This window comes from Chenopodium album, chromosome 25, assembly GCF_948465745.1.
Source record: "Chenopodium album chromosome 25, dcCheAlbu1.1, whole genome shotgun sequence".
NCBI classification, from domain to species: Eukaryota; Viridiplantae; Streptophyta; class Magnoliopsida; order Caryophyllales; family Amaranthaceae; genus Chenopodium; species Chenopodium album.
The window spans coordinates 5173834-5198895 of record NC_137858.1 but is presented as its reverse complement, the minus strand read 5'-3'; the positions used below and the strand labels follow the sequence as shown (position 1 = coordinate 5198895).

At 34.0% G+C, this 25062-nt stretch overlaps 3 protein-coding genes across 3 annotated transcripts; 1 reads left to right on the top strand and 2 right to left on the bottom strand.

Moving 5' to 3' along the window:
• Nucleotides 1–4589: 4589 nt before the first annotated feature.
• On the top strand, nucleotides 4590–5657 carry LOC145613065 (uncharacterized). The gene is made up of 3 exons (XM_081668123.1): nucleotides 4590–5004; nucleotides 5153–5332; nucleotides 5457–5657. The coding sequence occupies exons 1-3, from the start codon at nucleotides 4744–4746 to the stop codon at nucleotides 5559–5561; spliced, it is 546 nt and encodes a 181-aa protein (XP_081524249.1). The 5' UTR covers nucleotides 4590–4743; the 3' UTR covers nucleotides 5562–5657.
• A 379-nt stretch (nucleotides 5658–6036) lies between these two features.
• LOC145614365 (uncharacterized) lies at nucleotides 6037–11408 on the bottom strand. The gene is made up of 2 exons (XM_081669414.1): nucleotides 11220–11408; nucleotides 6037–7546 (listed from the first exon to the last, which is right to left on the bottom strand). Exon 2 carries the CDS (start codon nucleotides 7536–7538, stop codon nucleotides 6582–6584), a length of 957 nt encoding a protein of 318 aa, XP_081525540.1. The 5' UTR covers nucleotides 7539–7546; nucleotides 11220–11408; the 3' UTR covers nucleotides 6037–6581.
• Nucleotides 11409–13502: 2094 nt separating this feature from the next.
• On the bottom strand, nucleotides 13503–23816 carry LOC145614964 (mitogen-activated protein kinase kinase kinase 1-like). The gene is made up of 10 exons (XM_081670042.1): nucleotides 23562–23816; nucleotides 22248–23357; nucleotides 21623–21707; nucleotides 21371–21433; nucleotides 21058–21215; nucleotides 19786–19858; nucleotides 19595–19654; nucleotides 16783–16893; nucleotides 14623–14866; nucleotides 13503–13992 (listed from the first exon to the last, which is right to left on the bottom strand). Exons 2-9 carry the CDS (start codon nucleotides 23213–23215, stop codon nucleotides 14654–14656), a joined length of 1731 nt encoding a protein of 576 aa, XP_081526168.1. The 5' UTR covers nucleotides 23216–23357; nucleotides 23562–23816; the 3' UTR covers nucleotides 13503–13992; nucleotides 14623–14653.
• Between the last annotated feature and the right edge of the window lie 1246 nt (nucleotides 23817–25062).

Genomic DNA, 25062 nt, shown 5'->3' with positions numbered 1-25062 from the left:
TACTAGGAACGAAATTTCATTTAGTCGGCGCCAAATACATTGTGCTATACAAATTTCTTGTGTAATTTCTCTCCATTCAATACTTTAGTTTTAACTTGATATTGGTTTGCTTAGGTATGCCAAATTAATTAGGACCTCAAACAAACATAAGGAAATGGACAAATATTATACCTCTACTTGGACTAGATGGAATCAAAATCTTTCTTGATATGATCCAAAATCCCATTTTAACTCAATATTACTTGGTGTCTATATCATGCCAGGTTGGATATTTTATTAATTTTAAACACAACTTTTCACTTAAAACATTTTCACTCTTAATATCCTTAAGTAAATTGATGTTACATATTAAAAGGTCTTGGGTAAATTGATGTTACAATGTCCTTAAAAGTCGAAATTTCAAGTAGTTGTCAATATACATTGAGGTATATCACATCCATATTGAAATAAAATACTTACTGTCATGTTGTAAATTTGCATACTTAGCTAAGTCGACGATAAATACAAAAATATTTAAAAGATATTATTTGACATGTAAAACATGCTATAGCAAATTAAAATTATTGTGACAATAAGCACTAGTTGCCCAAATTGGACTAAGCTAGTTGATGGTTTGATGGGATGCCTTAGCTTTGTGACCAAAGAAGGGTGATGAGACGGGGTATAAATGGATAGAAATCATAGAATCCCAAAACCTTCTTTCTATTGGATGATGAAGTGGCCCATATAAAGTATAGGCCATATATTCATTTCGTACATACCCAACTTTTGTGATGGATATATTCACATAAACTATGAATCTTTTGTATGTATAGTATAGTTTGATTTTGAGAAGTAATTCGATAGCTTGAACTACATGCATGTCTATTTTAATTTTGAAATACTTTCAACTCTCATCTTAAGGATGTGATAGGAAGAAGTGATAATCTTCTTTCGTTTCATGTATGGGATGAAGGTGTGAAAGTTCGTTACGAAGATCCCATATTTACTCAATCCATCAATATCATTGACACAAACTTTATAAGAATATTCATACATTATTCTATAAAACAAATAGAGGCAAAGATGAATACTATAAAAAGAAATTCCACTTAAAAGTATACCTCTTCTGTTTGTTACTCCCCAATTGACATATTTCTTTAATTACTTTAGCCTGTGCATATACCACTATACAAGTGAACTTTTAAAAATATCATTACTTCAATTTCTTCTTCTTTTGAATGAAACTAGGTTAAATCCCGTAGATGAATGCACGGTTGTTAAATGCTTTTAATGACAACAAAATTATAAAAATATATATAAAAAAAATTAAGTACTCGACACACCAATTATTTGAAATTATGAAATATATTAGAAAAAATAAATACAAATAATAGTTATAATAAAATATTTAATATTTTGAAAAGTTTAATTTAGATTTTATTAAAGTGAACTATAATCTAGATACAATCTTTTGTAAGAGTAAATATTTTTTTTTTTTTGGCAAATACTTTTGCACGGAAAATTTTTAATGTAACGCCTCTAAGTGTCCCTCTTTCGCCTTCAGTAAAATGTATACTGTAAAATAGATTAATGAATTGAAAAAAAAAAAAAAGATATATGAAATGAAAAGGGAAAGAAAACCAGTCAAACACAATATTTGGAACTTTTTCAAAGATTCCCAACTAACTCAATACTCCCATAGAATTATTCAGCACAAATGAAAAGGCATTACACCACGTTCACTTAATTTGGACTAATATTAGTCCTCTAAAAATCATTAGTGGAATTGTAACATTATTTTGCATTTTTTTTCCTCCAAATTTTACCTTTATTAACTAATAGGAAAGAGAAAAAAAAAGGGATAGCTAGAATCCACTTTTTTGCTGAGGAGAATCAGAATCTTCCTCATTTTATTGTTTTAATTTTCCTGATGTTGCCACTCAAGAACACAGCCAACGTATGCAACCAAAATACTTAATTTGATTAATAAATTTAATTTTGTAGTATTAGGGTTTGGAATCAACTTTGATCATCATATGAAACTTCTATAATTGAGCTTATAGAAGTAATTTATGGTCCTAATTTTTTATTTTTTAAGAGAGCCACAAGGACGAGTGATAAGAATCGATCCCAAGTTACCTGGTACCGGAAGGGGAGCTCTAACCACTTGAACTATCCCTCACTTTCAAATCTTGCTTCACTATTAGCTTTACACTAAAATTCTTTTGGCCCTCTTCCCTTTGTATTTTTGAAAGCTACTTAATTAATAGAATCTTGATTCACTATTTTTGAAAGTTTGGGGGTGATGTATGTATAACTCCTTTTCTTCATTAGATGAAACATTTTCTTATATTTGTAAATAAATTGGAGCAATTTTAGGGAGAAAACAATGAAATCTTGGTTTGTTAACCTCATTTCCATTTAATTCTAGAAAAAAGTAATTTTATAATTAATTAATGGTTAATAATAAGTTCAAATAAGTCTTACAAAGAGTAAGGGATGTTCACATTTACTGAACTGAGCTAAACTGAACTGAACTAATTGGAGTTGAACTGAATTGATTAAAGTTGAACTGAACTGAGCTGAAATGAATATTTTATGAGAGAAGGAAATAAGGAGTAGAATTGAACTGAACTGATTGGAGCTGAACTGAACTGATTGGAGCTGAAATTAACTGAACTGAAATGAAATTAAGTAAATGTGAACAGGCCCTAATAAGGTTTAAAGTTTATCAAATTTCAATCTATAAATACTTATAAATAAAAAATCTAATAAAGTCTAGTTAGTTCAGTTAACTTTCAAAAATCTAATAAGTGAAGATCGGGTGAATAAAGCATGCCTATGTTTATGATTTTTGTATTAAGCTTAGTAGTAGACTAGTACGTACAAGTAGTTCCTATATCCCTATATGGTCTATAGCAAAACCTTTTAAAGAAAATAAATTCCAAAATAATACATGTAGATAATTTTAATGAAAATGATGGTGTAGAATAATACATGTAGATAATTTTAATGAAAATGATGGTGTAGTGGGTGTTAGGTAACAACATTTGTTTAGAGACAGAAGGGAAGTTTAGAATACTAGTGACTTGTAAATATGCACTAATGGAACACAAAGTTTAATCTTAAAGGAAAAATAAATGCAAGTAGGAATATCTTATAGCATAATGCGAGCATTTATAACCGTTATTTTATCCCGTCAAAAAAAAAAAAAACCCCGTATTTTATACTCCGTATTTTTATAACCGTTATTTTATCCCGTAAAAAAAAAACCGTTATTTTAAACTCCGTATTTTTATACATCTATATTGCAATATCTAATAATTTTTCTCATCCAAGTCGAATTTAATTAGAACCAAAATTTCACCATTTTTAAAAGTGAAATACAATCATATTTTAGAATTATGTGCTAATATTCATATTTTTCGCGTTCTATAATATTATAACACCAGCAATATTTTTGCAATATTGTAATACAAATGTTCCTGCTCTTGGATTTCTTAGATCTTTTCTTAAGGTTGTCACTTTTTCAAAAAGAGGAAAAAAAAAATCTAAAAGTGCAGCTCAAAAAAATATCTCCTTAGAATGAGTTGATTTTTTTACAAGTCAAGCAGAATTCTATTTTTTGCAATTTAAGATGAACTGATAATTGATCTTGGATTTGGGCTCAGGATATAAAGATTGGGCCTTTGAAAGTGGGCCTCGTTCATTGAATGCCCTCTTTGGGCCCGCTAATTTAGAAGCAAGAAATCAATGGTGTTAATCTTGCGGCCTTATTGGTGACCTGGTGTTAATCATGCCACATTGCATACAATACAAGGATCAGAAAAATAAATTTTCATTCCCACCAAATGCATACTGTCAACCAAACAAGCACCAGTAGATTGAAATAATAACACAATTGATACGCAAAAACTGCTATAAAAGTCTAAAATGTACAAGTAATAAATAAGAGTGTACACATATGAATATCAACTAATTAAATTGATTAAGTAATGAGGTGGTACCTTAATTTTTGGATCAAGTCTCACTTATACTAATACACTATAAGTCTACAACTCTATGTACAACCAAAAAAATATTCGTGCAAATAATAAGATAATAGTTCCTCCGTTTTATATTAATTGATGTGTATTTCACTTAAATAGGTTTATCAATACATACTTTTAAATGTAAATTGCCGTAGTTAGGGCCTGTTCTCTTTGACTGAACTCAGTTGAACTGAGCTGAACTGAACTGAAAAATATTTTATAAGAGAAGGAAATTAGGAGCTGAACTGAACTGAGCTGAGCTGAGCTGAACTGAGCTGAACTGAACTGAGCTGTATTTCAACGTAAGAGAACAGGCCCTTACTCTAGTTGGTTGTCTTCATTTAAGTTAGTTATAAAGATCTTTTCTTCCTGTCCTTTTTGGAGTCAGTGTCTCAGTGGGACATTCCTTGAGGTTAGTCATTGAGGTGTCACCTTGATCAGTTGTTGCTGACCAAATTGTTAAAACTTCAAGGCGAAAAAAAAAAAAAAAAAATCCCTCTCCAATGGAGTGGTTGTTTTTTTTTTTTTCCCTTTTAATATTTAATTTATTTTTCTTTCCAAATTAATCACTCTGCACATTAATTTGATTTATGATCATATGGAAACATCAGATTTATTGTCAAATCTGGAAGATCCTATTTTTAGGTTAGTGATACAAGACTTTGTGCTAATCACATCTTGGATTGAAATTCCAACAAATCAAAATTAGGAGAAAAAACAGGCAGAAAAAATGGGTAAGCTGGAAAAACAACAAAAATGGAGTGTTAATGGTGTTATAGTCACAGTGTATGAGGAATCATCTACTTCTGGGCCGCGGCCTCGGCCTCGGAAGATTAGAACTATCATCCCTAAATCAACCACACCATCATGCGGCTATGACCGCCGTGCTGACCTCTTGGCCTACGCTCATCACCTCCGAAATGTGGGGTCCCAACAGATTCAACATGATCATAGCCCTACAGTTTTTTCAAATCTACCCAATAAACCCAAGGTAATCACAAATATCATTTGATTAGTGCATGATTATTATTATTATTATTTTGTAGGAAGAATTAACATTTAATATTGATGTATACTTGTACATGTTATATTCATTGAAATGGTAAATATTAGTTGATTGTGAATAAATTTTTATGTAGAAAAGAAGAAGATGGTTTGCACGTCTAAAAGCACTCAAATTCTCCTTTGGGAGGTTATTTGGTAGAGGAAAGAAAAAGACATGGAAATACGAAAACGTCGAATCAAGAGACCGTGAAAACAGATACCGAACACCCCCTTCCCCTCGCCGAGGCAGGGGAAGGTGTAGTAAGGTTTCTAAGGTTAGACTACATTCTGATTTTGAAGTGTCATTTCTAAATTCTCTAATCTCTTAGGTAGTAGTACTATCTGATGATGAACTCTTATAATTGCTGCATTGTTTTCTTTGTTTCTTTTGTCTGGCAGAAATTGGGCTATGTGCTGAAGCAATTTTCATGTGGTAGCAAGTGCAACAAAGGGGGGTTTGATCGAAACGACGATCAATATCAAGATTTACGCAATAATTCATAAACTATTTGATATACGATGTAGTACACACTTTGATGTTTAACAAAAATGATCTGAATGATGTTCAACTATTTTGTTGTATAATGTTCAATTATTTTTGCTTAACTATGCATATCTGTAAATATGTACATGAAAACATGACATTGTGAATTTGTGACTTTGAATCATGCATATTCAAGCTATATAAATTATAGTGTTACTTGTAAAAGTTAAAAATGTGCACCTCAAAGTATCCAAAAGGGTGCTCATGGTCTGGCTCATACCGTGCTCTGCATACATCAGGCAGTCACTGAACCAAGAGTAGCATACTGGATACACTCAAGTGCACAAAAGATGTTAACTTTCCCTGATCAATTATAATTCCAAGGGTACTCACGGTCTGGTTCATACCATGCTGCACACATCAATTATTCACTGAACCAGGAGCGCCATCGTGAATACACTCAGGAACTCAGGTGCATGAAATAATTTGCCTGACTTTTCAAGTTCAATTACAATTTATAATGCATAAAGCACAAATACAACTGTACATATGAACAAACCCGATGTTCAAATCTAATCAAAGACAAGGCTCCCCAACATGAAGAACCTGCAAAGATTTCTGCTAAATACAAAGAGAAACTAGAAACTAAAAATTAGGGTCAGGAGTAATTTTCCTTGATTGGTGTTAAAGAGAATCAAATGTACCTGAACGATGTACCCTACAGGTCAATGTTCACTATGCACAAACAAGCATTAAAAATGAGACCCGCCAAACACGGCCGGTAACAAAGTAAAGTTTTCGAGGTCTATCCCTACAAGGCCAAATCATGAGAGAAATTTATAAACCCGTATCTAGAATCACAATATGTTCAATTTAACCACCTTAAATAAACAAAGGAAAGATTCACTTCTACTTGCATTCGCACTGCCTTGGAAGATATGGCCCCCAAACAATTGTAGAAGTCGAATTATGATCAAAAACCACTTCGCCAGGGTTTTTAAGGGGGGGACCAAAAGAGCGCTGCTGATTTTGTACAAAGGTCAGTCACGTCGCCTCCTCCGTCGGGACCTTCCCATAAACAACATTCTTCTATGATGACGGCTAAGTGGGATCATATCATCTCCTCTACCAAAGGCTGAATTACGTTGAATTCCATCGTTGACATCATCATCGTCGTCGTCGTCGTCATCATCGTCGTCATATGACTCGTAATTAATCCCAGATGTCCTGTGCAACTGAAATCCACCGCTCCTGATTCTACTTGCCCCAAAAGTCCCAAGATCATTGTCCAACAAGTCTTCCATATCCACAGCATAATCTCTAATGAAGGGGTTAAAGTTTGGATCAATAACATAGTCCCCCAAAACAATAGTACCTGGGGAGAAAGTGCTCATGACATCACTCAGTTCTCTTTCCCTCTCCAGGCTTTTCCATTTTGCTTCAAGGGACGGGTCCACTTCCCTGGGTCGTGCCCAAGGATGATCATTTTTGACATGCTTCTTCAGCTGTTTGTAGTTCCCTACAAAAGAGCAATTCTCCTGCATGCATGTTCGTTTCTTCTTGTTCAGATATTTCCGAGCAGGCTCAACCAAGGTCCAGCCCTTCACCTGCCCACGGCAGAGGGGGCACAGAAGCTCGGATGCTTCCATCTTTTCCTCAGGCCATTCAGCATTGAGGTCAGGAGTGATAGAACCGGGAGTTGCCTTTGCGTATGCATTCTTATACTGGTCAAGACAATTAGAAAAACGATAGCCAGTGGCGCACATGTAGGGACGACAGCCTTTGTTGTAAGAGGAACAAAGCAGAAGAACTGCATTGTGCGGGGACTCCATGCAAACCGAGCAAGTAGCATCCTCCCAATCTTTCTTCTCTGAAAGCTTAGAAGGCTTCTTCATGTCTTTGAAGATCTTGTGTGAGCAGGACGGAATCTGCAATCGTTCTGCTTTGCCATTGCGGCATCTGTACTTCAGACGCCTTACCCTGCTAACTTTCGCCATAAATAAACCTGAAATCGTAAGAAAGAACTCCACATAAAGAATGATAATTATTGTACTAATTAAAAGAACAGCTATCATCTGGTTATCCTCGAAGACTTGTGGCAATGCTAACACAACAATACATCTTGGCATACAAACAGCAAGAACCTCATCTTATAAATAAAAATAAAAATAAAATATAGATTTGAGAAAGAGAAGAAGATAGATATAACAAAAATGCTTGATGTAACAATCAGTAAATCCATAAAAGCCAACAACGAGATCTAAATTTTCAATCCATTTGTTACAGAGTCAGCGAGTCCCTTCACAATTTGTTATGTTTCTAGTTTCTGAATTAAATCATCAAACCAATATCCTCATAGTACTTGCTAAAGTTCCATTCCAATTTCAGAATCAAGAAGAAATTAATACTCTACTCTCATGAATGACAAGTCTGACCACAGCTCAGCTTAACTTTAAAATTGAAATTAAATGAATACTTGCCTCAATAGCTAGTAGATCACAAATTTCTAACAAAAAGTAACATTTACAAGTCCAACAGATTTGCAATGAGATGACTACGATATCCATTAATCCATTATTTATATGTTGCCAACCATAAGCGAAACCATAATGAAAGAACATGAAAGGATTAGGAATACTGATGTTAAACAGTAATAGAACCTACATACATGATGCTCAAATACCACGAAGTACAAGAAATTCTCAGTATACATACCCATGAAAACTAAAGCAGAGAATCCCGGGTTTAAATTCTCAGTATTCCTACTCTCCCCCCCCCCCCCCCTATTTATAGCCAACACCGTAAACCTACTTTTGAACCCTTTTGGTTTGGAAGGTTGTTCCTGATGAGCCATTAAGGAAGCAAGAGAATCCCGGGTTTAAATTCTCAGTATTCCTACTCTCCCCCCCCCCCCCCTATTTATAGCCAACACCGTAAACCTACTTTTGAACCCTTTTGGTTTGGAAGGTTGTTCCTGATGAGCCATTAAGGAAGCAAGAGACACTGCCTTCAATTATAAAATACAAAATAAACAAAACATACAGCAGACTATGATCAAGAAATAATATTTGTCGGTACAAATAACCCTCTTATTCAGATAAACAAAACATAAACCCTTAGATGTACTGAATATTCTCACTGTATTAAAGAAAGGGAAGACATCAAGGCTAGACCTAGAATTCAATTATTCCGCAAGCAGATGCATTAACATATACACTTAAGTTCGGGCTCCTACAATGATCAGTTTAGCTCCTCAGTTAACATATACACAGCTTCAAAGGCAATCTATCTCAAAAAAAAAAAAAAAAAGGGGGGGGGGGGGGGGGGGGGGGAAGGACTCATAGCATGTTGTATCTCATCTAAATTCTAAAACAGTCCAGGTCCGCTACTCCCACATAAAGTCAAAAAAGGGTTTCATCAGTGATTAGACAGGCTTAAGAAAGCAAAAGAGCTAAGTCAGCATACAAAAATAGAGGTATACCACCATTGACAATTGAGAACAGAGAGCTGAGTACCAGTGGAAGGTCCAGATTCTGACTGACCAGAGACAGTGGTTAAGTGGTTTCCCAAAATTCCTTCCAATTCAGTCATCTAGCTTAAGAAAGTTCATTTAACCCATGAAGGCATTGATCTTTGCAAGTAATTTGTAACTACAATTACCAACTAATAGGTGCCAGAACTTCACAAGGAAAACAAAAAAACCTACATGGCCAGCAATTGCAATAAAAGCATAAACAAAAACACTACTGCCTCACATCAATCTAACATTCTAATGGAATTTACAACTATGTAACACGAAAACATTGACATATTATTAACAAATTTTATACAATAAAGATATATGGAACTGCAAAGCCTAAAGCATAAATATTTACAAACACTGTGTCAAAAATATTGATATTTAGAAACAGAGGCATATATTTTAAAATTGCATTTACAAACATAAATATTTACAAACTCTGTGTCAAAAAGATATCTAAAAATTGCATTTACAAACATAAATATTTACAATCATATATTTTGATATCTAAAAATTGCAATTACAAACATAAATATTTACAAACTCTGTGTCAAAAAGATTCAACACTTATTGCTTCACAAAATTAAGACAATAGGAGAGAAGGTATTGATGTGATAAGTAGGTGTAATAAAAAGGTGGATAAAATAAGAGAGGCTCTTAAAATCCAGAGGAAGGGGTTGTGGGCATGAAAATAGAAAGTGTCAGTGTGTCACTATATTTCTTAAATAGTGGTAGTACATAAAAGGAAATTATAATTAGTTTTGTTTATTTGAAAAAAAATTTAGAGGAAAACTATCATTTGAAACTCTTAAGATCATGAGGAAGGGGGTTTCTGATCCTTCAGAGAAAACACTTCCCCTTGAGCTTCCTTAAGTTTCAGACCTTCCAATTAGCTAATTATATACATACACCTTCGTAGCACTAATAAATACCCATCAAACATGCAGTAAATTTATCACTGAACCAATATTTTTAGAAAAAGCTTCAAAGGTTACTGGCAAAACCAAAGCAGCCCTATTTACCAAGAAACTTAGCAAGATAGGATTCGTCCCATCAAAGACAACAATTATTATAACCAAGAAAACACAATAAATTTGAAGCATTCTAATTTAAACAATGAAAACCAACCATTATGTCATAATATGACACCTAAAAGACGTGCTTGAAGAGAAATGTAAGAAAAAATTAACTCATTAATGATGGCATATAAATAGATCTTAAGTAAAGTCTGTGAAAACATAACTCTACCAATAGCATGTGCCTCATTAACATAGATCATGCATAGAGAAACCAATATTTAAAAAAAAAAAAAAAAAAAAAAAAAAAGAGTAAATTTGTTATGTTTTTAACACAACTCTATGAATTAATCTCAGCTAGCCAAATCACTTCACATAAAAATGAAGAACGGTTAACAACTTTATTTAACTACATTTGAATATTTTAAAGGGAGCAATGCACCGCCTAACAAAAACAATAACTGCAACTCTGCAATGTACTTCGTGAAATCCGATCAATTTCTATAGTTGAAGATATTATAGAAGAATTGCACACAAAACAATAACAAAACTAATTTTACACATCGTACAAGGCAGCATCATAAACTCCTCTACATAATCCACTCACCAGAACCTTCAATCACCCAATTTAGCCACAACAAAGCTAAAAGAAAGGTAGCATTTCTCGACAACAATCGAAACCAAACAAACCTAATCAAAGCTCAAACTTAACAGATTTTGACCCTTTCCATTCTCAATTTACAGGCCTTCCTACAGACTATGGATAGCAAATTAGCAAGAAGATGCAAATTACTTATTCGGCTGTAAAACGATGAACTTGAACAGTATAACTCCATGAGTAATCAGTCAAAGATCTCAATTACGCCCAAAAGAATCACAGCACACTCAAATTCACAACAACAATCCCAGCAAACTTCCTCGAAACGATACAAACTTCATTAACGCCAAATTCACAAAGATTCATACTTTTCAGCACAAATACAAGAAGTACAATCAATTAATCACATCTATCATTGGTTCATTACGTAATAGCGAATAACCGCAAAATAGAGATCGCAAAAACAATAAAATGGCAAAAATCGCGGAAAAATTAGATATGGAAATGAAACCCTAGAAATCTAGAATGAAATTGGAGAGAGTACCTGGTATTTGGTCCGAAGACGTCAATCGAAGAGGAGAGAGAAAGTGAGATGAGAGGAATGTAGAGAGAGAAAGATTAAGAGAAGAAGAAGAGATTAAGAATAAATAAAAAATGATAAAATAAGAATAAAAATGAGGAGGGAAGAGCGGAGAGAGTTGATAGGCAAACTCCGATCTTCGCTCACGTTCCAGAAAAAGGTGACCACGCTACTTTGCGTATCCCTATACTGTATACTGTATACAAATATACTTGTAATTTGTATCATTAATTCATTATACTACCCTTTTAATTTTTTATTATGCTACCCGTATTTGTTTTAATACGGATTTATGGAGTAATGATTATTCGGTGTATTATTGTACTCGTATTAATAATAATAATAAAATAACAATAAATCTCATTCTAATTGAAATGGTGAATGATGGATCTCTAATTATAATTAAAAAATTATGTTGGATCTTTAGTTATAACTAGTTTTAAGTCCCGTGCCATGCACGGTTATAAATTTTTAAAAAAATCATTTTACATTAATTATGTGTAACAAATAAATTCAAAAAAAAAAAAAAAAAAAAAAAAAAAAAGTAAAGCAATAGTTCAATATATATAACCTTACTCAGTTTTAGACATATTGGAGCATTCACATTGTATCTCTTTCATTCCCTTTGGTTTTTTTTATCATCTTAAAATATTAGCCCTATATCGAGCTTTATCCAAAGCCTCTTTTTTTTTTCTTCTTCTTCTTATTTGATCTATGAAACTATTAATTATATTATATGTAAAGACAAAGTTATATTTAGCTAGTATTGATGTAGTATGTAAAATGTTTAGTATAACACAATTTTTGTCAAGCTTTGATTTAAATTTAAAATATTTAATATTTTGTACAGATTTGTGAATCGTATGGTTGACTTATTTATATTACTTATATAATATGTTATTAACTTAATATGTTGCACCTTCCAATTGTTTTCTTTAATTTCCTTAAATAAAAAGATAGGAGAAAAAAAAAGGGAAAAAAACAAAAAGGCGGGAAAAATTTTCATAAAGTAGTGACAAGTGTCATTACTTATTTGCTTTTAGTATAGGTTTATAGATTAAAAATTATGATGGGTGTTTAATAATATCGAGTTTATATAATTTGACAAGTATTTCAATGGAAAGAGTAATATCTACACAAAGTATATTAAAGGAAAATGACATATTTTTAAGAAAAATGATATATGCAACCCCAAAACTATAGTAAAAAATTGTAGCATATAAAATGATAAAAGCGGATATGGATATCTATCTATTAAAGTATTAAAAACACCAACCCACTCAAAATTTTGTTATAAATTTCAAAATTAATATTGATAAAATTTTACGTGATTGTATTTTCATAAATGTATGTATCACAAAAGTTGATAAAAGAGTGTTTATGTAAATTTTCTAATGTAGCTATTTAACCGTATAAAACAATGGATGAGGTAATTAATGTTTAGAATAGAATAGTAGCTCATTTGTAGAGTTTAACATTAATTTAAGTAGATGTACTGTAAAAAAGATGCCAAAGCCAAAAGAAGTTGGGTGGCTGTATGACTTTACTTCTACCACCTCAATAAAGTCATTATGTGACATTTTTACGCCATCTGCCAGGAGAGAGAAATATGGATGGAATGATGAGAGAGAAAGCAACCCACAACTCAACAAGTCCATAATCTGTGAAATGACAAATTAGGACATTACAAATTTAGAATATACTTTTCAATATGACGTTTATTCCAAAATACAGAACAGAACTTGAACTTGGATTGATAGACAAGCAAGTACAGCGTATTACTACCAAAGTATTAATAAGGGTCTTTAAGCAAAATTAATAGATTATATATATACCACTAGTCGCAAGTAGTGACCAATACGGCATTGCCTAACTTTGATTAGGATGATTTAGCGATTGATTAGGTGATGGCAAATGTTAATCCAACCACAAATATTAGCTCGAGTTGTGACTAGTTGTCCAACTGTAGATTTTATATATCCAAATGGAAATAAAAACATATCATCTTCGTTTCTTATTACTTGCAACTATAGATCTATAACTATTAAAAAGAATGTAGTTGACAAATTGTGAAACAATACTCGTATAAAAAAATGGCTGAAGTTGCTAAATAACCTGTCATAAAGAACTTTGCTTAATAATCCCTAGAAAAGTATTAAACCAATTCTACAAAGGATTTAAAACTCTTGTATAAAAATATAAAATTCCCAAAAGAAGCGAACACGATATGAGTACGGGCTATAGAAGTAAAAGAGAAGGAACAACATACAATCATCACAGGATAGATCTGAATAATGAACGAGTACAAACTGATTCTGACAAAAAAATTACAGTTATGTACAATAGCCTAAACCATCTTCCTACATACAGTAATAAACTATCATTCATAAATCAAGATTCCATCATCATATGCTAACTAATTTTCAGATCACAGATACAAACACAGCCCCAAAACCTACACTATTATATTACAGATTTTCCTCTGCATTTTTAATATCCCTGAATTAAGGGAGTTGGAATCACGCGAGGTAGGAATCAAAGCACGCTGGCAGGGCTAGCCAGCCATCCAGGACCATTTAATAACTCATCCAGAGGATGATGCGTACAGAGATCCCTCTGACTTTTTGGTTTTTTCTTTTCTTTCAGATGGATAATCTTGCATACAGGAATCAAATATGTCACTCAATTATTCGATACACTCTGCTGAACACGTTGCAACTCCAGATATACATATTATCTGCCATCAAGGAGGAAACATCCATTAACAAGAGGAACAGCCTCAACAGAGAGTGCAAATGAGTTATATAATATCACAAGACTAATGGGAGAGGATAAAGTTACTGAATTTTAAGCGAGTTCTGTGTTAAAAGTTTCAACAAATATGTGAAAACTGAAACCAGTACAATGGTATACTATTTAGACTACAGGCCCACAACCCGTACTCTCGAGATCTTTAGTACATGATGCTCAGATGGCCAATAAGAGACAGGATATTCATTGTTCGAATTTAGAAATATGCCATGATCGTGGGTCATGCAGATGATTAATAATTTAAAAAAGCCTTTGTCCGAAATTGGTTGATGTTTGAGTGGATATCCCACATTTCAGATTTTGACATGACCCACCCTTCCGCCAAAGACCACCAAAAAATTATGTGTCAATTTTCAGTGCCACCGCCATATGCCAGCGAGGTGAGATAGTTTGATTGAGCTGCAGCATTGTAAATACAACTGCTAAAATGACAATATCAGCAGAAAGAGTTGGATACTCTTCTAGCTTATTTTTTCTTCTCATTTAAAACTTTAATAAATGGCGGTGGGCATGCATCTTATAAATTTTAGCCTAAGAAAACCTAAGATGCACTCACCTCCACAAAATAATCACAAATGACAAGAGACTCAAATTGATCTCCCGCGCATCATAGGTGACTCTGAGCCTAATGGAGCATGAAGTTGTCTCCGTAAAAATGGATGTTCCAAGAGCTCAGCCGCTGTAGGACGATCATTTGGATTCACACGTAGACATTGCTGGATAAAATCACGAGCATCTTTGGACAAAGTATCAGGGATGGGAGGTGCCTCACCCTTCCCGATCCTAAAAATTGCTTGCATCTGTAATTGCCAATGAGGACAGCTGTTAATTAGATAGAGCACAAAGCATGCTGCAACAGTTATATGTATGATGACCAAAAAAAATTGCACCTTGATCACAGACAAATAATAGTCATACAAAGCCAATAGTGATCATGGCAAATTCCAAATTAGCAGCATCTAACATATGTAGAGCAGGGTTTTTTTCAAAATTTTCGCTGAGCTATATTCTTTTTTGCTGAACTGAACTTTTATAAACAATATTTTTAAGGTGAAACTATTTCTTAGTTATTATGGCTGAACTAACTTTTGCCTGAATTTAACAGGAAGGAAGAAAAAGACGGATTTTTTCAGATTAAGCTATGTCATGTATTCCTAGCCTAGACCGGTAAGGCGGTAAACATCGTAGAAAATCACTAAATTGCAGTCTGTTAGAGCAGACTTGGACTAATAAAAAATTTATCATGTCACTTTCCTCCTTCAGTAGCCCTCTTCTGAAAGCCCTATTAGGTCAAATGAGATGAATTGGAAATGGTTGGACTAATAAAGACTAGCATAAGCATAAGTAACACCACAGCATTGTGCCATAACTGCCGTTGTGTCCTCAAAAGTAACCAATTGGCCATCTCATAAGCAATAATTAAGTTTCAAAAATATGATCTCACACTAGTCTGACAATTTCTAATAAGCAAGTAAGCATGGTGTATAAACAGGGGTTTCAGAAAAGATTGAAGACTAAACCTGATGATGAAGCAGAAGATTGCCCAAAAGAGGGCAAAAGATGCAATTCTAAGGCACCGTTTGGTTTGACTTGAAGCAAATTCAATGAAAAAAGTTTTTTCAGGGAAAACATATTTTCAAGGAAAACCACAATTGAAAAATAGTTTTGCTCTGTTTGTTTACTTATTATAAGAATCGTTATAGAGAAAATGAACATAGCAGCAGATTGTAGAAAGATAAGAGGAAGAAGTAAAATGTGGGTTCCCTTGTTTGTAAAAAGGAAATGTTTTCCATTATTGAGAGTAAATTTCCACCATTAGGAAAATTGGTTTCCCCTTCACAAACCAAACAAAGGAAAATGAAGAAAAATGGGAAATTCATTTTCCAGTACCAAGCAACACCCTATAAGAAAATAAATTGGTCTCAATACCGTTAAGGTAGACCTATAGAGTACTTCATTTCAATTCAAATACTAAAATAACACCAAATGTACCTGAAAGACTAAAAAAATTATTTGAGCATAAATGTCAACAAATTGCAGCAACTTTGGATCCATAGTAATCAATATGAAGAATAGAATCAAATCTACCTCTAGTTTCAGACATTTCCATGAACAACTCATCAACAAAATCTACTGTACAGGAGGGGGGGGGGGGGGGGAGGGCTCTAGATAGCTTGGGGATTACTGACAAATGTACCATAAGTACTGCCCTGAATGGTTCTAAAGGCTGTCAGCTCAGCATCAGCATCAGAGCTGATTGATTTATAGTCACGTCGTTGTATTTTGTTTATCTGGCTGTCATTATAAGAAATCTACAAGGATTATATGAAATCAAAAATCATCCATAGGATCAGAAATTGATCCTCCGTTTCTACGACACTTCACTCCCCTGCATCCGTTGCATTGACACCAGGACACTCTAGACATTACTTTTTTAAAAAAATTCAAAGTGCAATAGTTGATTTCACATCCACACTCAATTAGTCAATCCTCACCTACCAGACTAACTAAAATACCCTAGGTTCCATCAAAGAAAAATAATATACCTTTAGACAATTAGACATTAAACCTACGGTGTACATGACTAGATGTATAAAGACACTATTTAAGATCTGTAAATGGCTAAATGCTAGGTCTAATCCCGCACAATACTAAATATTAGAACGACCCAAAAGACAAGGTAAAAAATAGATAAAACAAATTATAGGACACATACATTTTCTAAAGGATAATAGGGAACATGGCCGGTTAGCATCTCCAAGACAGTGCATCCAAGGCTCCAGATATCTGCTGGCAGTCCATAACCTTTATTTTTGTGATTAAGAACCTGGAAAATCGCAAATCAAAGAAATCTTTAAGGGAAGAAGTAAACTATACAAAGCTGCAGAGTGAGCTCATGCATTATTAGGAGTTTACAAGTAAACAAATACAATTATATTCATATATTATAGTCAACCATAAATCAATGTGTTGTTGCACAGGAAAGAAATTCTCAGCAAGTACAAGAATAAAAGGAATAAACCATAAATCAACCCTAGAATTCACAGCAGACAAAATAAATATGCAAGAAAAGCACTTCAAATGGTTTGCTAAATGGTCCACACATGGCTGAAAGAATAAACCTCAAGATGCCAAAGCACCTACTAAGCATATCACTTCAATTCCTTTAGGGGGGAATAAGATAAAATTTATTACTCATTTACTCGTCTTTTGATAGGCATCACATTTCACAAATACCAAATCAAGTAATTTGAATTATTAATTTATACATTTCATCACTCGGAGCACCAACCTCAAAGATTCAGAGAGCTAACACATCCTTCAAAACTGAACTTCCGCCCAATCCACCCATTCCTAATACCCCGTGATTTAATTAATCACTTTTTTTTTAATAGGTTTGCTATTGATAATGTTGTTCTTTCTCAGCACTATGTCAAAACTAGTAAATATAAATTTTTAAATAAAAAACAAAAAGGCAAGGACAGCTGATCCTGCATACAAGCTACAAACCCAAAGTTAAACAGATCTAAATGAGATGTAAAAGGAAGTAAAGAGCCACCCTCCCAAATTAAATGAATTTAACCCAACAACATATCTTCAAATTTAAGTATGATGGTCCACTATCTTTCCGAAAGATCTAATCACACATTCACACAACCAGCATTTTTTTCCGGCGGTTATGTTGTGGGCTACAAATTGACAGAAGCCTCAAAGGAACCTGGATGCAGGAATCCCACAAAGGACACACAGACCAAGCCCAAGCTACAGTATCCATTATCCAAAGCTTCCAAATCTAAGCAATTGCAAGGGTCAGTTAAAGATTGCAACAATGTTGCCAGACATATATCCTAACACAAATGAGTAAGTGATCCAGCATATAGTAGCAAGTAATTGGCCATGCAAAGTCTCACTCTCATCCGGCTTCCATCATCAAACCACTTGCATGCCTCAACTGGTAACATAGTGTGTTCCTAGAGCTAATTTGTGCATATGGCACTAACATTTTCCCACTAGACAACGAAGACAATTTTTATATTGAAACAACACCAACATCACTTTAATGGTTATATAAAACATATGGTGGGTTAAAGCCATGACTCCGTAAAGAAGGATTTGTACACAGCTTTATCCTTGTGTTATAACTTATAAGGTTTAAGAAATATGCTTCCCCCTAATTAATCTTAGCAAGTTAGTGTTAATAATTCCACCCTTCATTAAGGCTATCTTATGTCTTGAGTTTGTGAGATATATTCAATAAAGACCCACAACTTAACAAAGAGCACCTATTTGCAGAAATGCAAAAAAAAAAAATGCTACTTAAAGGTCCTGAACCACTAAGATGTTTTTTCTATTCCATGAACCAAGAAACACTCAACAGCGATTAACCATATAAAAACGTATCTGTGTAAGAGGACAGAGAATCATAGACCTAGCTAACAGGGGCGAAGCTAGGATTTTCAAGTCATGGGAGCCGGACTTGTTGATAGATAATTGACAAAATTAAAATGTACGAATATTTTATTGTTACTATAAAAAAAAAATGTTAATTTTTACTCTATGATTTTTCATAATAGCAAAATCATCAATAAAGGTTCAACACTAAAATATACCACAATCTCTTATTAACTTTTCTATAAATAAATAAATAAATAAATAATTCCAGTGTTTTTGATTTCATGATATAATACAAAAAAATAATTATCAAATTAAATAGCATATAACCCTAAAATTTTGATATTTCATATTAAATGTAAGCAATTAACCTAAAGTTCCATTCAATTAACAAAAAAATTAGCCAAATTTTTTAGATAAAATAAATATGTTAATCTTTATTTAAAATAACCCATGCCCGAGTTGAATAAGCAAAGCCTTAATAAAAAAATATGTTAGGGATAGGATTTGAACACCACTCCTTATAGTCCTTAACCAACATACCAAGCTTTGTTTACTAAAATTTATGTGTCTTTAATAGTATATGACTATATGTAATAATTTTAGGGGTGTCATAGCATTGGAAACATGGACTGCAAATCTGGGCCGGGGAGGCCAAGCGTCCACCAGCAACCACCCCCGTCCCTCTGCCCCTGCTAGCTAACAAGCAAAGTGTGATAGAAGTTAGCAACACATTTACAGATATATGATCAATTTTTATATCTATAAGTATACCTTACCAAAAAAGGATTTATAGGGAATAATGGAAGGCAATGCACAAATGTCTAAATAAAACAAACAACACTATGACCATAGATGCATCTTCTCTTGAATGACCTACTCCGGCATTGGTACATGTAACTGATGTAAGTATATAATAGCATTCATCTACCGCTTGAAAAATCAATAGAAGAGGTATGCAGGCAAGTGCCCTATACAATAAGTAAGTAAATCTCAACAAAAATTTCTCATCATATGACAAGATTGACAACCACCATTAGCAAAGGGATAATCAGTTCCATCATCTTACATTCATATGGTTTAATCATCAATTTGGAATGTAAGATTTCAAATCAATAACATGAAGAAAGGCTAACCTCAGGTGCCATCCAGAATGCGGTCCCTTTACAAGACTTCAAGTCATTTAATCTGGTTGCCTGGAAAATAATGTAACATCAATGAAACAAATTAGATATAATACTTACAAAAACAAATTTTGGAGAAAAAACAGAATATTGCAGAAAGCATACTAAACGTTTAGAAAAATGGTAAACAAAGAGCAGCAGACCTTTGCCAATCCAAAATCTGCTAGTTTTACAATTCCATTTGAAGCCACCAATATGTTGGCACTTTTGATATCCCTGAGAGTTGGTAAAGCATTACAGATGTTAGTATGTCAAACGAGACAATGCTCCTGGATATGCATTTAAATACAAAGGGTCAAATTATTGAATATCATCCAGACTAATGTACTGTTTGAACCTACAGCCTCAACCTGTGAAGAGTATGAACAGCACTTCAAAAATTTTTGGTTTTTAAAAGGCAGGAAATCAAGAAGGGGAAATTGTTGCTAAGAGAATCAGTTGAAAGGCAAAGGAAGATGCATTGATTGAAGGATAAGCAACCTTACAATAAATTTTCATTCGCACCCAGATTTTGACATAATATAGCCCTTACATAGATAGCTTTCATCATTCAAGTGCACTTAATGGCACTATTATCCAAATGAAGATATATGACAAAACCTACATCACTACCCTAACATGGATATTGCACTATGGACACTGATGATCCATGGATATATACTCACTTACCCAGAGCAAATTATGATACTGAACATGGGACAAGTTGATACACAGGACAAACAAGAATAAAATTCAAAAGATAAGTGAATGAAAACAGCAACGATAGAGTCATGAGAAGAGTTCCCTTAGAGGTTTGCTCTAAGCACAAAAGCTCCAAGAATAATCACAAATAACAAATTAGCTGCAAAAGGAGGATAATAAAGGCTATGAAGTCATATGATGAAGCTCAGATATCAGAAACTAGGGTTCACTTGCTACTTCTGGAGTGAAGTATCTTGCTTTAAGCAGATGTACTACGCTAGTTTGTGGTGAGAATGTGAGAAAGGTGACTGAGTAGCCTATGAATGTAAGATGGGACCCCCCCCCCCCCCCCCAACACACACACACACACACCTAATGCAATAGCTATGATGAATTTTGCTTCTAGACTATTTTATGGTCTTCACTTTAAAGTCAACTTACGATCCCCAAAGCACTCTTCAAAAGTCCAAAAAGATCATACCCGTGAATTTGTGGACCAAGTACAGTACTATACAGTGTTACAGCCTATACTTATTTGCGTTTTGAAGTTGCAGAGAAAGAAAAGGAAGCGACGGGTTATAGGATGCAAATTGGAAAGGAAAAAAAATGCAATTTAAAGCAAAATACAAAACAGTGCACCGTAAAATAATTGAACAGACGGGTTTGCACACAAGTGCATAACTAAATGTAACAAAAAACAAAAATTAATCACATAAACATTTTCCACAGCATACCTATGCACCACATTTTTATCATGCAGATATTTCAAACCCAGTAGAATCTGTCTTGTATAATTAGATACATGGGAATCCCGAAGGCGATACTGTTGAGACAGTTTTGCAAGGGAACCCTGAGTCACGAGCTCTAAGAAGATATACAGTCTTGAGTCAGTCTGCAGTAAACATCGAATAGCATTAGAAAGTCTTGATCTTAAAAAATTCATCTCCAGTTTTCAAGTTTATTATCAAAACTGTCCAATTGCACATTTGCAATTGCCATCCTAAGACAATGAGGTTCAAAAGACAAGCTGACAGCATGATATGATACCGTTTCAGTGCCAAGATATCGAACTATATTCTCATGTTCAAACTGACTAAGAAGCTCGATTTCCTGAAAATGAAAAATAGTGGAAAAAAAAAAGGTGAATTAACACAGATAACATATGAAAATGACAAATTTGAAGAAAGTGAATTCATTGAGCCAATAATTGAAAACAGTTATTCTAAACAATAGTTGATAGCCTAGCTATCACTTGAAGATATACAAACTGACAATAAAAAAAATTCAAGCGTAACATACCTGCTCAAGTTGGTAGATACTTTGCCTTCCTTGGCTTCCTTGCTCAAGCAGTGAAACTTCCTTTACGGCAAAAAAGAATCCCTCGCTGAAAGCAGATTGATAAGTAGTGAGAAGTTTCCCATACAGAACTATACAATTGTAATCAAAACAGGAGCGAGGAAAGACTATTAATTACAGTTTGTGTACACTTGAAATAAGAAGGGCAAGGAGAAGTGGAACAATGTTTCGATAATATGAATTTTATTAAGGATTCATTTCTTTTGTCCTTCTCAGCAGCATCTAACTGAACATTAGCATTATAAGACTTCAGCTCAAGGAACAGATTTTGGGGGGTTTTTGCTGCAACAAGGATTGAATCAGCACCCTTTATTTAACAAAGGATTGCTGCCTGAATTAACTATTCATGAAGCCATGACTATCAGCATTATCCCTAATTCCCAATGACTCCTAAGACCAGTTAATTCTATCTGTATCCTCTTAAAAGTCCCTTAATATCCAAGAGACGACCTCACTTCCCACGCCCCAGCCAACCCAAGTAAGCACGCAGTAGATGGTCACAAAAAAAAAACCTGAGCATAATTCAAATGAAGAAATCAAACAGAAGAAGATCAACAGCAAAACTTACCAAGAAATTCCTTCATATACAGTTCCAAATGAACCCCTTCCTAATTGAGCGCCTTTCATCCATTGGGTTATATTGACTTTACAGACTCCGTTTGGTGAAATAATCGATACAGGTTCCGTGGTTGAACTAGATGAGTCATCATCATTTGTTGTGGTGAAAGAACAAGATCCTGACAGTATAACAGTCTCCCCAATCCTTACCCCCTGACTTCCCTCTCTGCTAATATCCTCCTCGTCATCAGAAGATTGAGTTTGCTCAACATATGGAACACGATGGGGCTCGTTATCATCAGGTGCAAACCCTTTTAGTAACTCCCAGGTAGAACATTGATCATCAAGAACCGGAAGGGACATTGCTGGCGGAGGGGTAAGCAATGGAGGTCGATCACCTTTAATTCCTCCACCTCCACCTCCAAACACAGGTCTCACATTATTATCAGCCGGATGTGGAAAAACAGCAGGCCCACATGGCCTAAACTCGTTGCCAATGCGATCATTCTGTATGGTTTCATTCTTCTGAGCGCTATTACCAAATCTATGAGGCATACGATCACCAAACTTTTGAACCTCCTCTTGCTTAATTGGTACTTTAGGATCAACACTATCAAGTTGCTCCTTTTTAGTCCTCGGAGTAACACCAGAGGATGATCTATTCTTCATAGTCAGGTAAGCTGCCTGAGGAATCTCAAAGGCTTCAGGTCCCGAAAGCCCTAAGCTCTGACAAATCAAATCAATTTCACCAGCATTCCCTTCACATCGAAGGCTAGTCTTTTCAACAGCAACGCCCAAGTCAAGTGACCGTGTTCGTGGCGCTGAAGAACCACTGGTCGACGGTGATGTCGAAGCTGAAGGAGTGTAATCAAAGTTCTTGGCAGCATTTCTTCGTACAAGCTTTGGTTTGGGAGATGATACTTGTTCCATTTTTTTGTTCAGCTTCTTGTGAGAAAAAATCCCAGACAAGTGATGCATTGAAAATCGAGCAACATTTACCAAAATTCACCACCCAATTGAATAATATCCCAAACAAAACCCTAAAATCAATCACAAAACCCTAGAAACCCTAGATCAAGTGCTCAATTGCTTATTCCACGCCCTCACTTCCAACTATCTCCTTCATTCAAAATTCACACAAAATAATTTCACCACCAAAAAACAAAAATCAAACACGATCTCTTCCTTAAACACACAACTCCCGAAGAATCAACAAATACAAAATCAACAAATCGTTTGAATGAATTTTCAGCAGAAACAGTAAGTAATTCTTCAGCAATCTACTTCACCAAATAAAAAATCGAAAATAAAACAAAATTTATACCTTAAATTGAAACTTTTCTCTCTCCTCTTAGCTCAAACAGCTGCAAAATCACTAGGATTTGAAGAAATGGTAGGAAAATTGAAGATGAATTCGAGAGATTTCTGGAATATTAGAGAAGATCGGAAGATAAAGATGGAAGGAAGAAGAGAGAGAAAATGGGAGTGACGGCTTGAAGAGGGAGGAGAGAGAAAGATGACCGGGAAAGTTGAAGAGAGAGAAAACGCGGCGATGACGACTGTGAAGAGCGGAGAATTGTTTTATTGGTCAGCTGAAACTATGAAATTTAATCAAAAAGGAAATTAAAATGAAGGATTGTGATTGGCGGCGCTGGAAATTTGCTCTGTTTGCTCGACTATGACGGTCAACGTTTATTTGTTATTTTATTTTTTATTTTAATATACAAGTAGGGAATACCGGAATAGTTTATAGTCAAACTGTTGTAACTATAAGCTTCCTCCCGTCAAAAAAAAAAAAAAAACTATAAGCTTCCTCAATTTAACAACGCTATATATTTGGTTGTGGCATAAGAAATTGTGGGGATTGGAGAATCCTAGGAATTGTAAAGAAGGAGAGTTGCTTGATTGATAAAAAAAAATGGTGGAATGGGAAAAGTTGATAGTTTTAAAAACATTCACTTCGCTCTCTTCTCGGTGAATATAAATCCTACGTTACTTCCTTTATTAACCATAAAATATCTATTGTTTAACTTAGATTAATCTGCAGCTTGGACAATATTTGAATTGCTACTTGTAGAGTTGTAGTTGATAGTGTTTAGCCAAATTGATGAGTTCAGTCAAAAACAAATTTTATATTTTTACCCATTTTGTAATATCCAAGTGATTACGGTTATGAATTTGAGAAAGTATTTTCTTCTACACGCAATAAGATTTTTGAGGTACAAATCAACACTTTTTTTTCCCTAAACTAATAAAAATTGAGTTGTATATCTAGCTATGATAAGATGTGTACAAGACTATAACACTAAATTTTCCTAATTTAGTCAACACTAAAAAATACTAATAACAAGCCCTCACGATTTCCCTCTCCCTCCATTCCTCTTGCATGTTTTTTTCTTCTTACTTTTCTATGTTAGCAAATCCACAATTTTTAGGTACTGATTGTACCTATGGTATAACTAAACTACTAAGTTATTTCTTGTATACCTTGTGAGGTTGTGAGCAAATAGTCAACAAATTTTGATTAGCTATACAATGAAAATCCTCAAAAAAAAAAATATTCATCTACTTCGTGTGTAGTTGTTTAAAAGTAGTAATGAAAGTTGAGCAAATGCTTTATTCATGTTATAGTGATTGTGAATCTAAAATCTTGCTATGATCAAGTATAAATCATTAGAATTCTCTTTAAAATGAAAGGTTATTATGATTTAAACAATTTTATATATGATTAAGTTATATATCTCGGCAAAAGAAATTTATACAATATTCTACTAATAGTTTTATAAATGAATCCTCCAATTAGGATTAATATTGACAGTAGATAG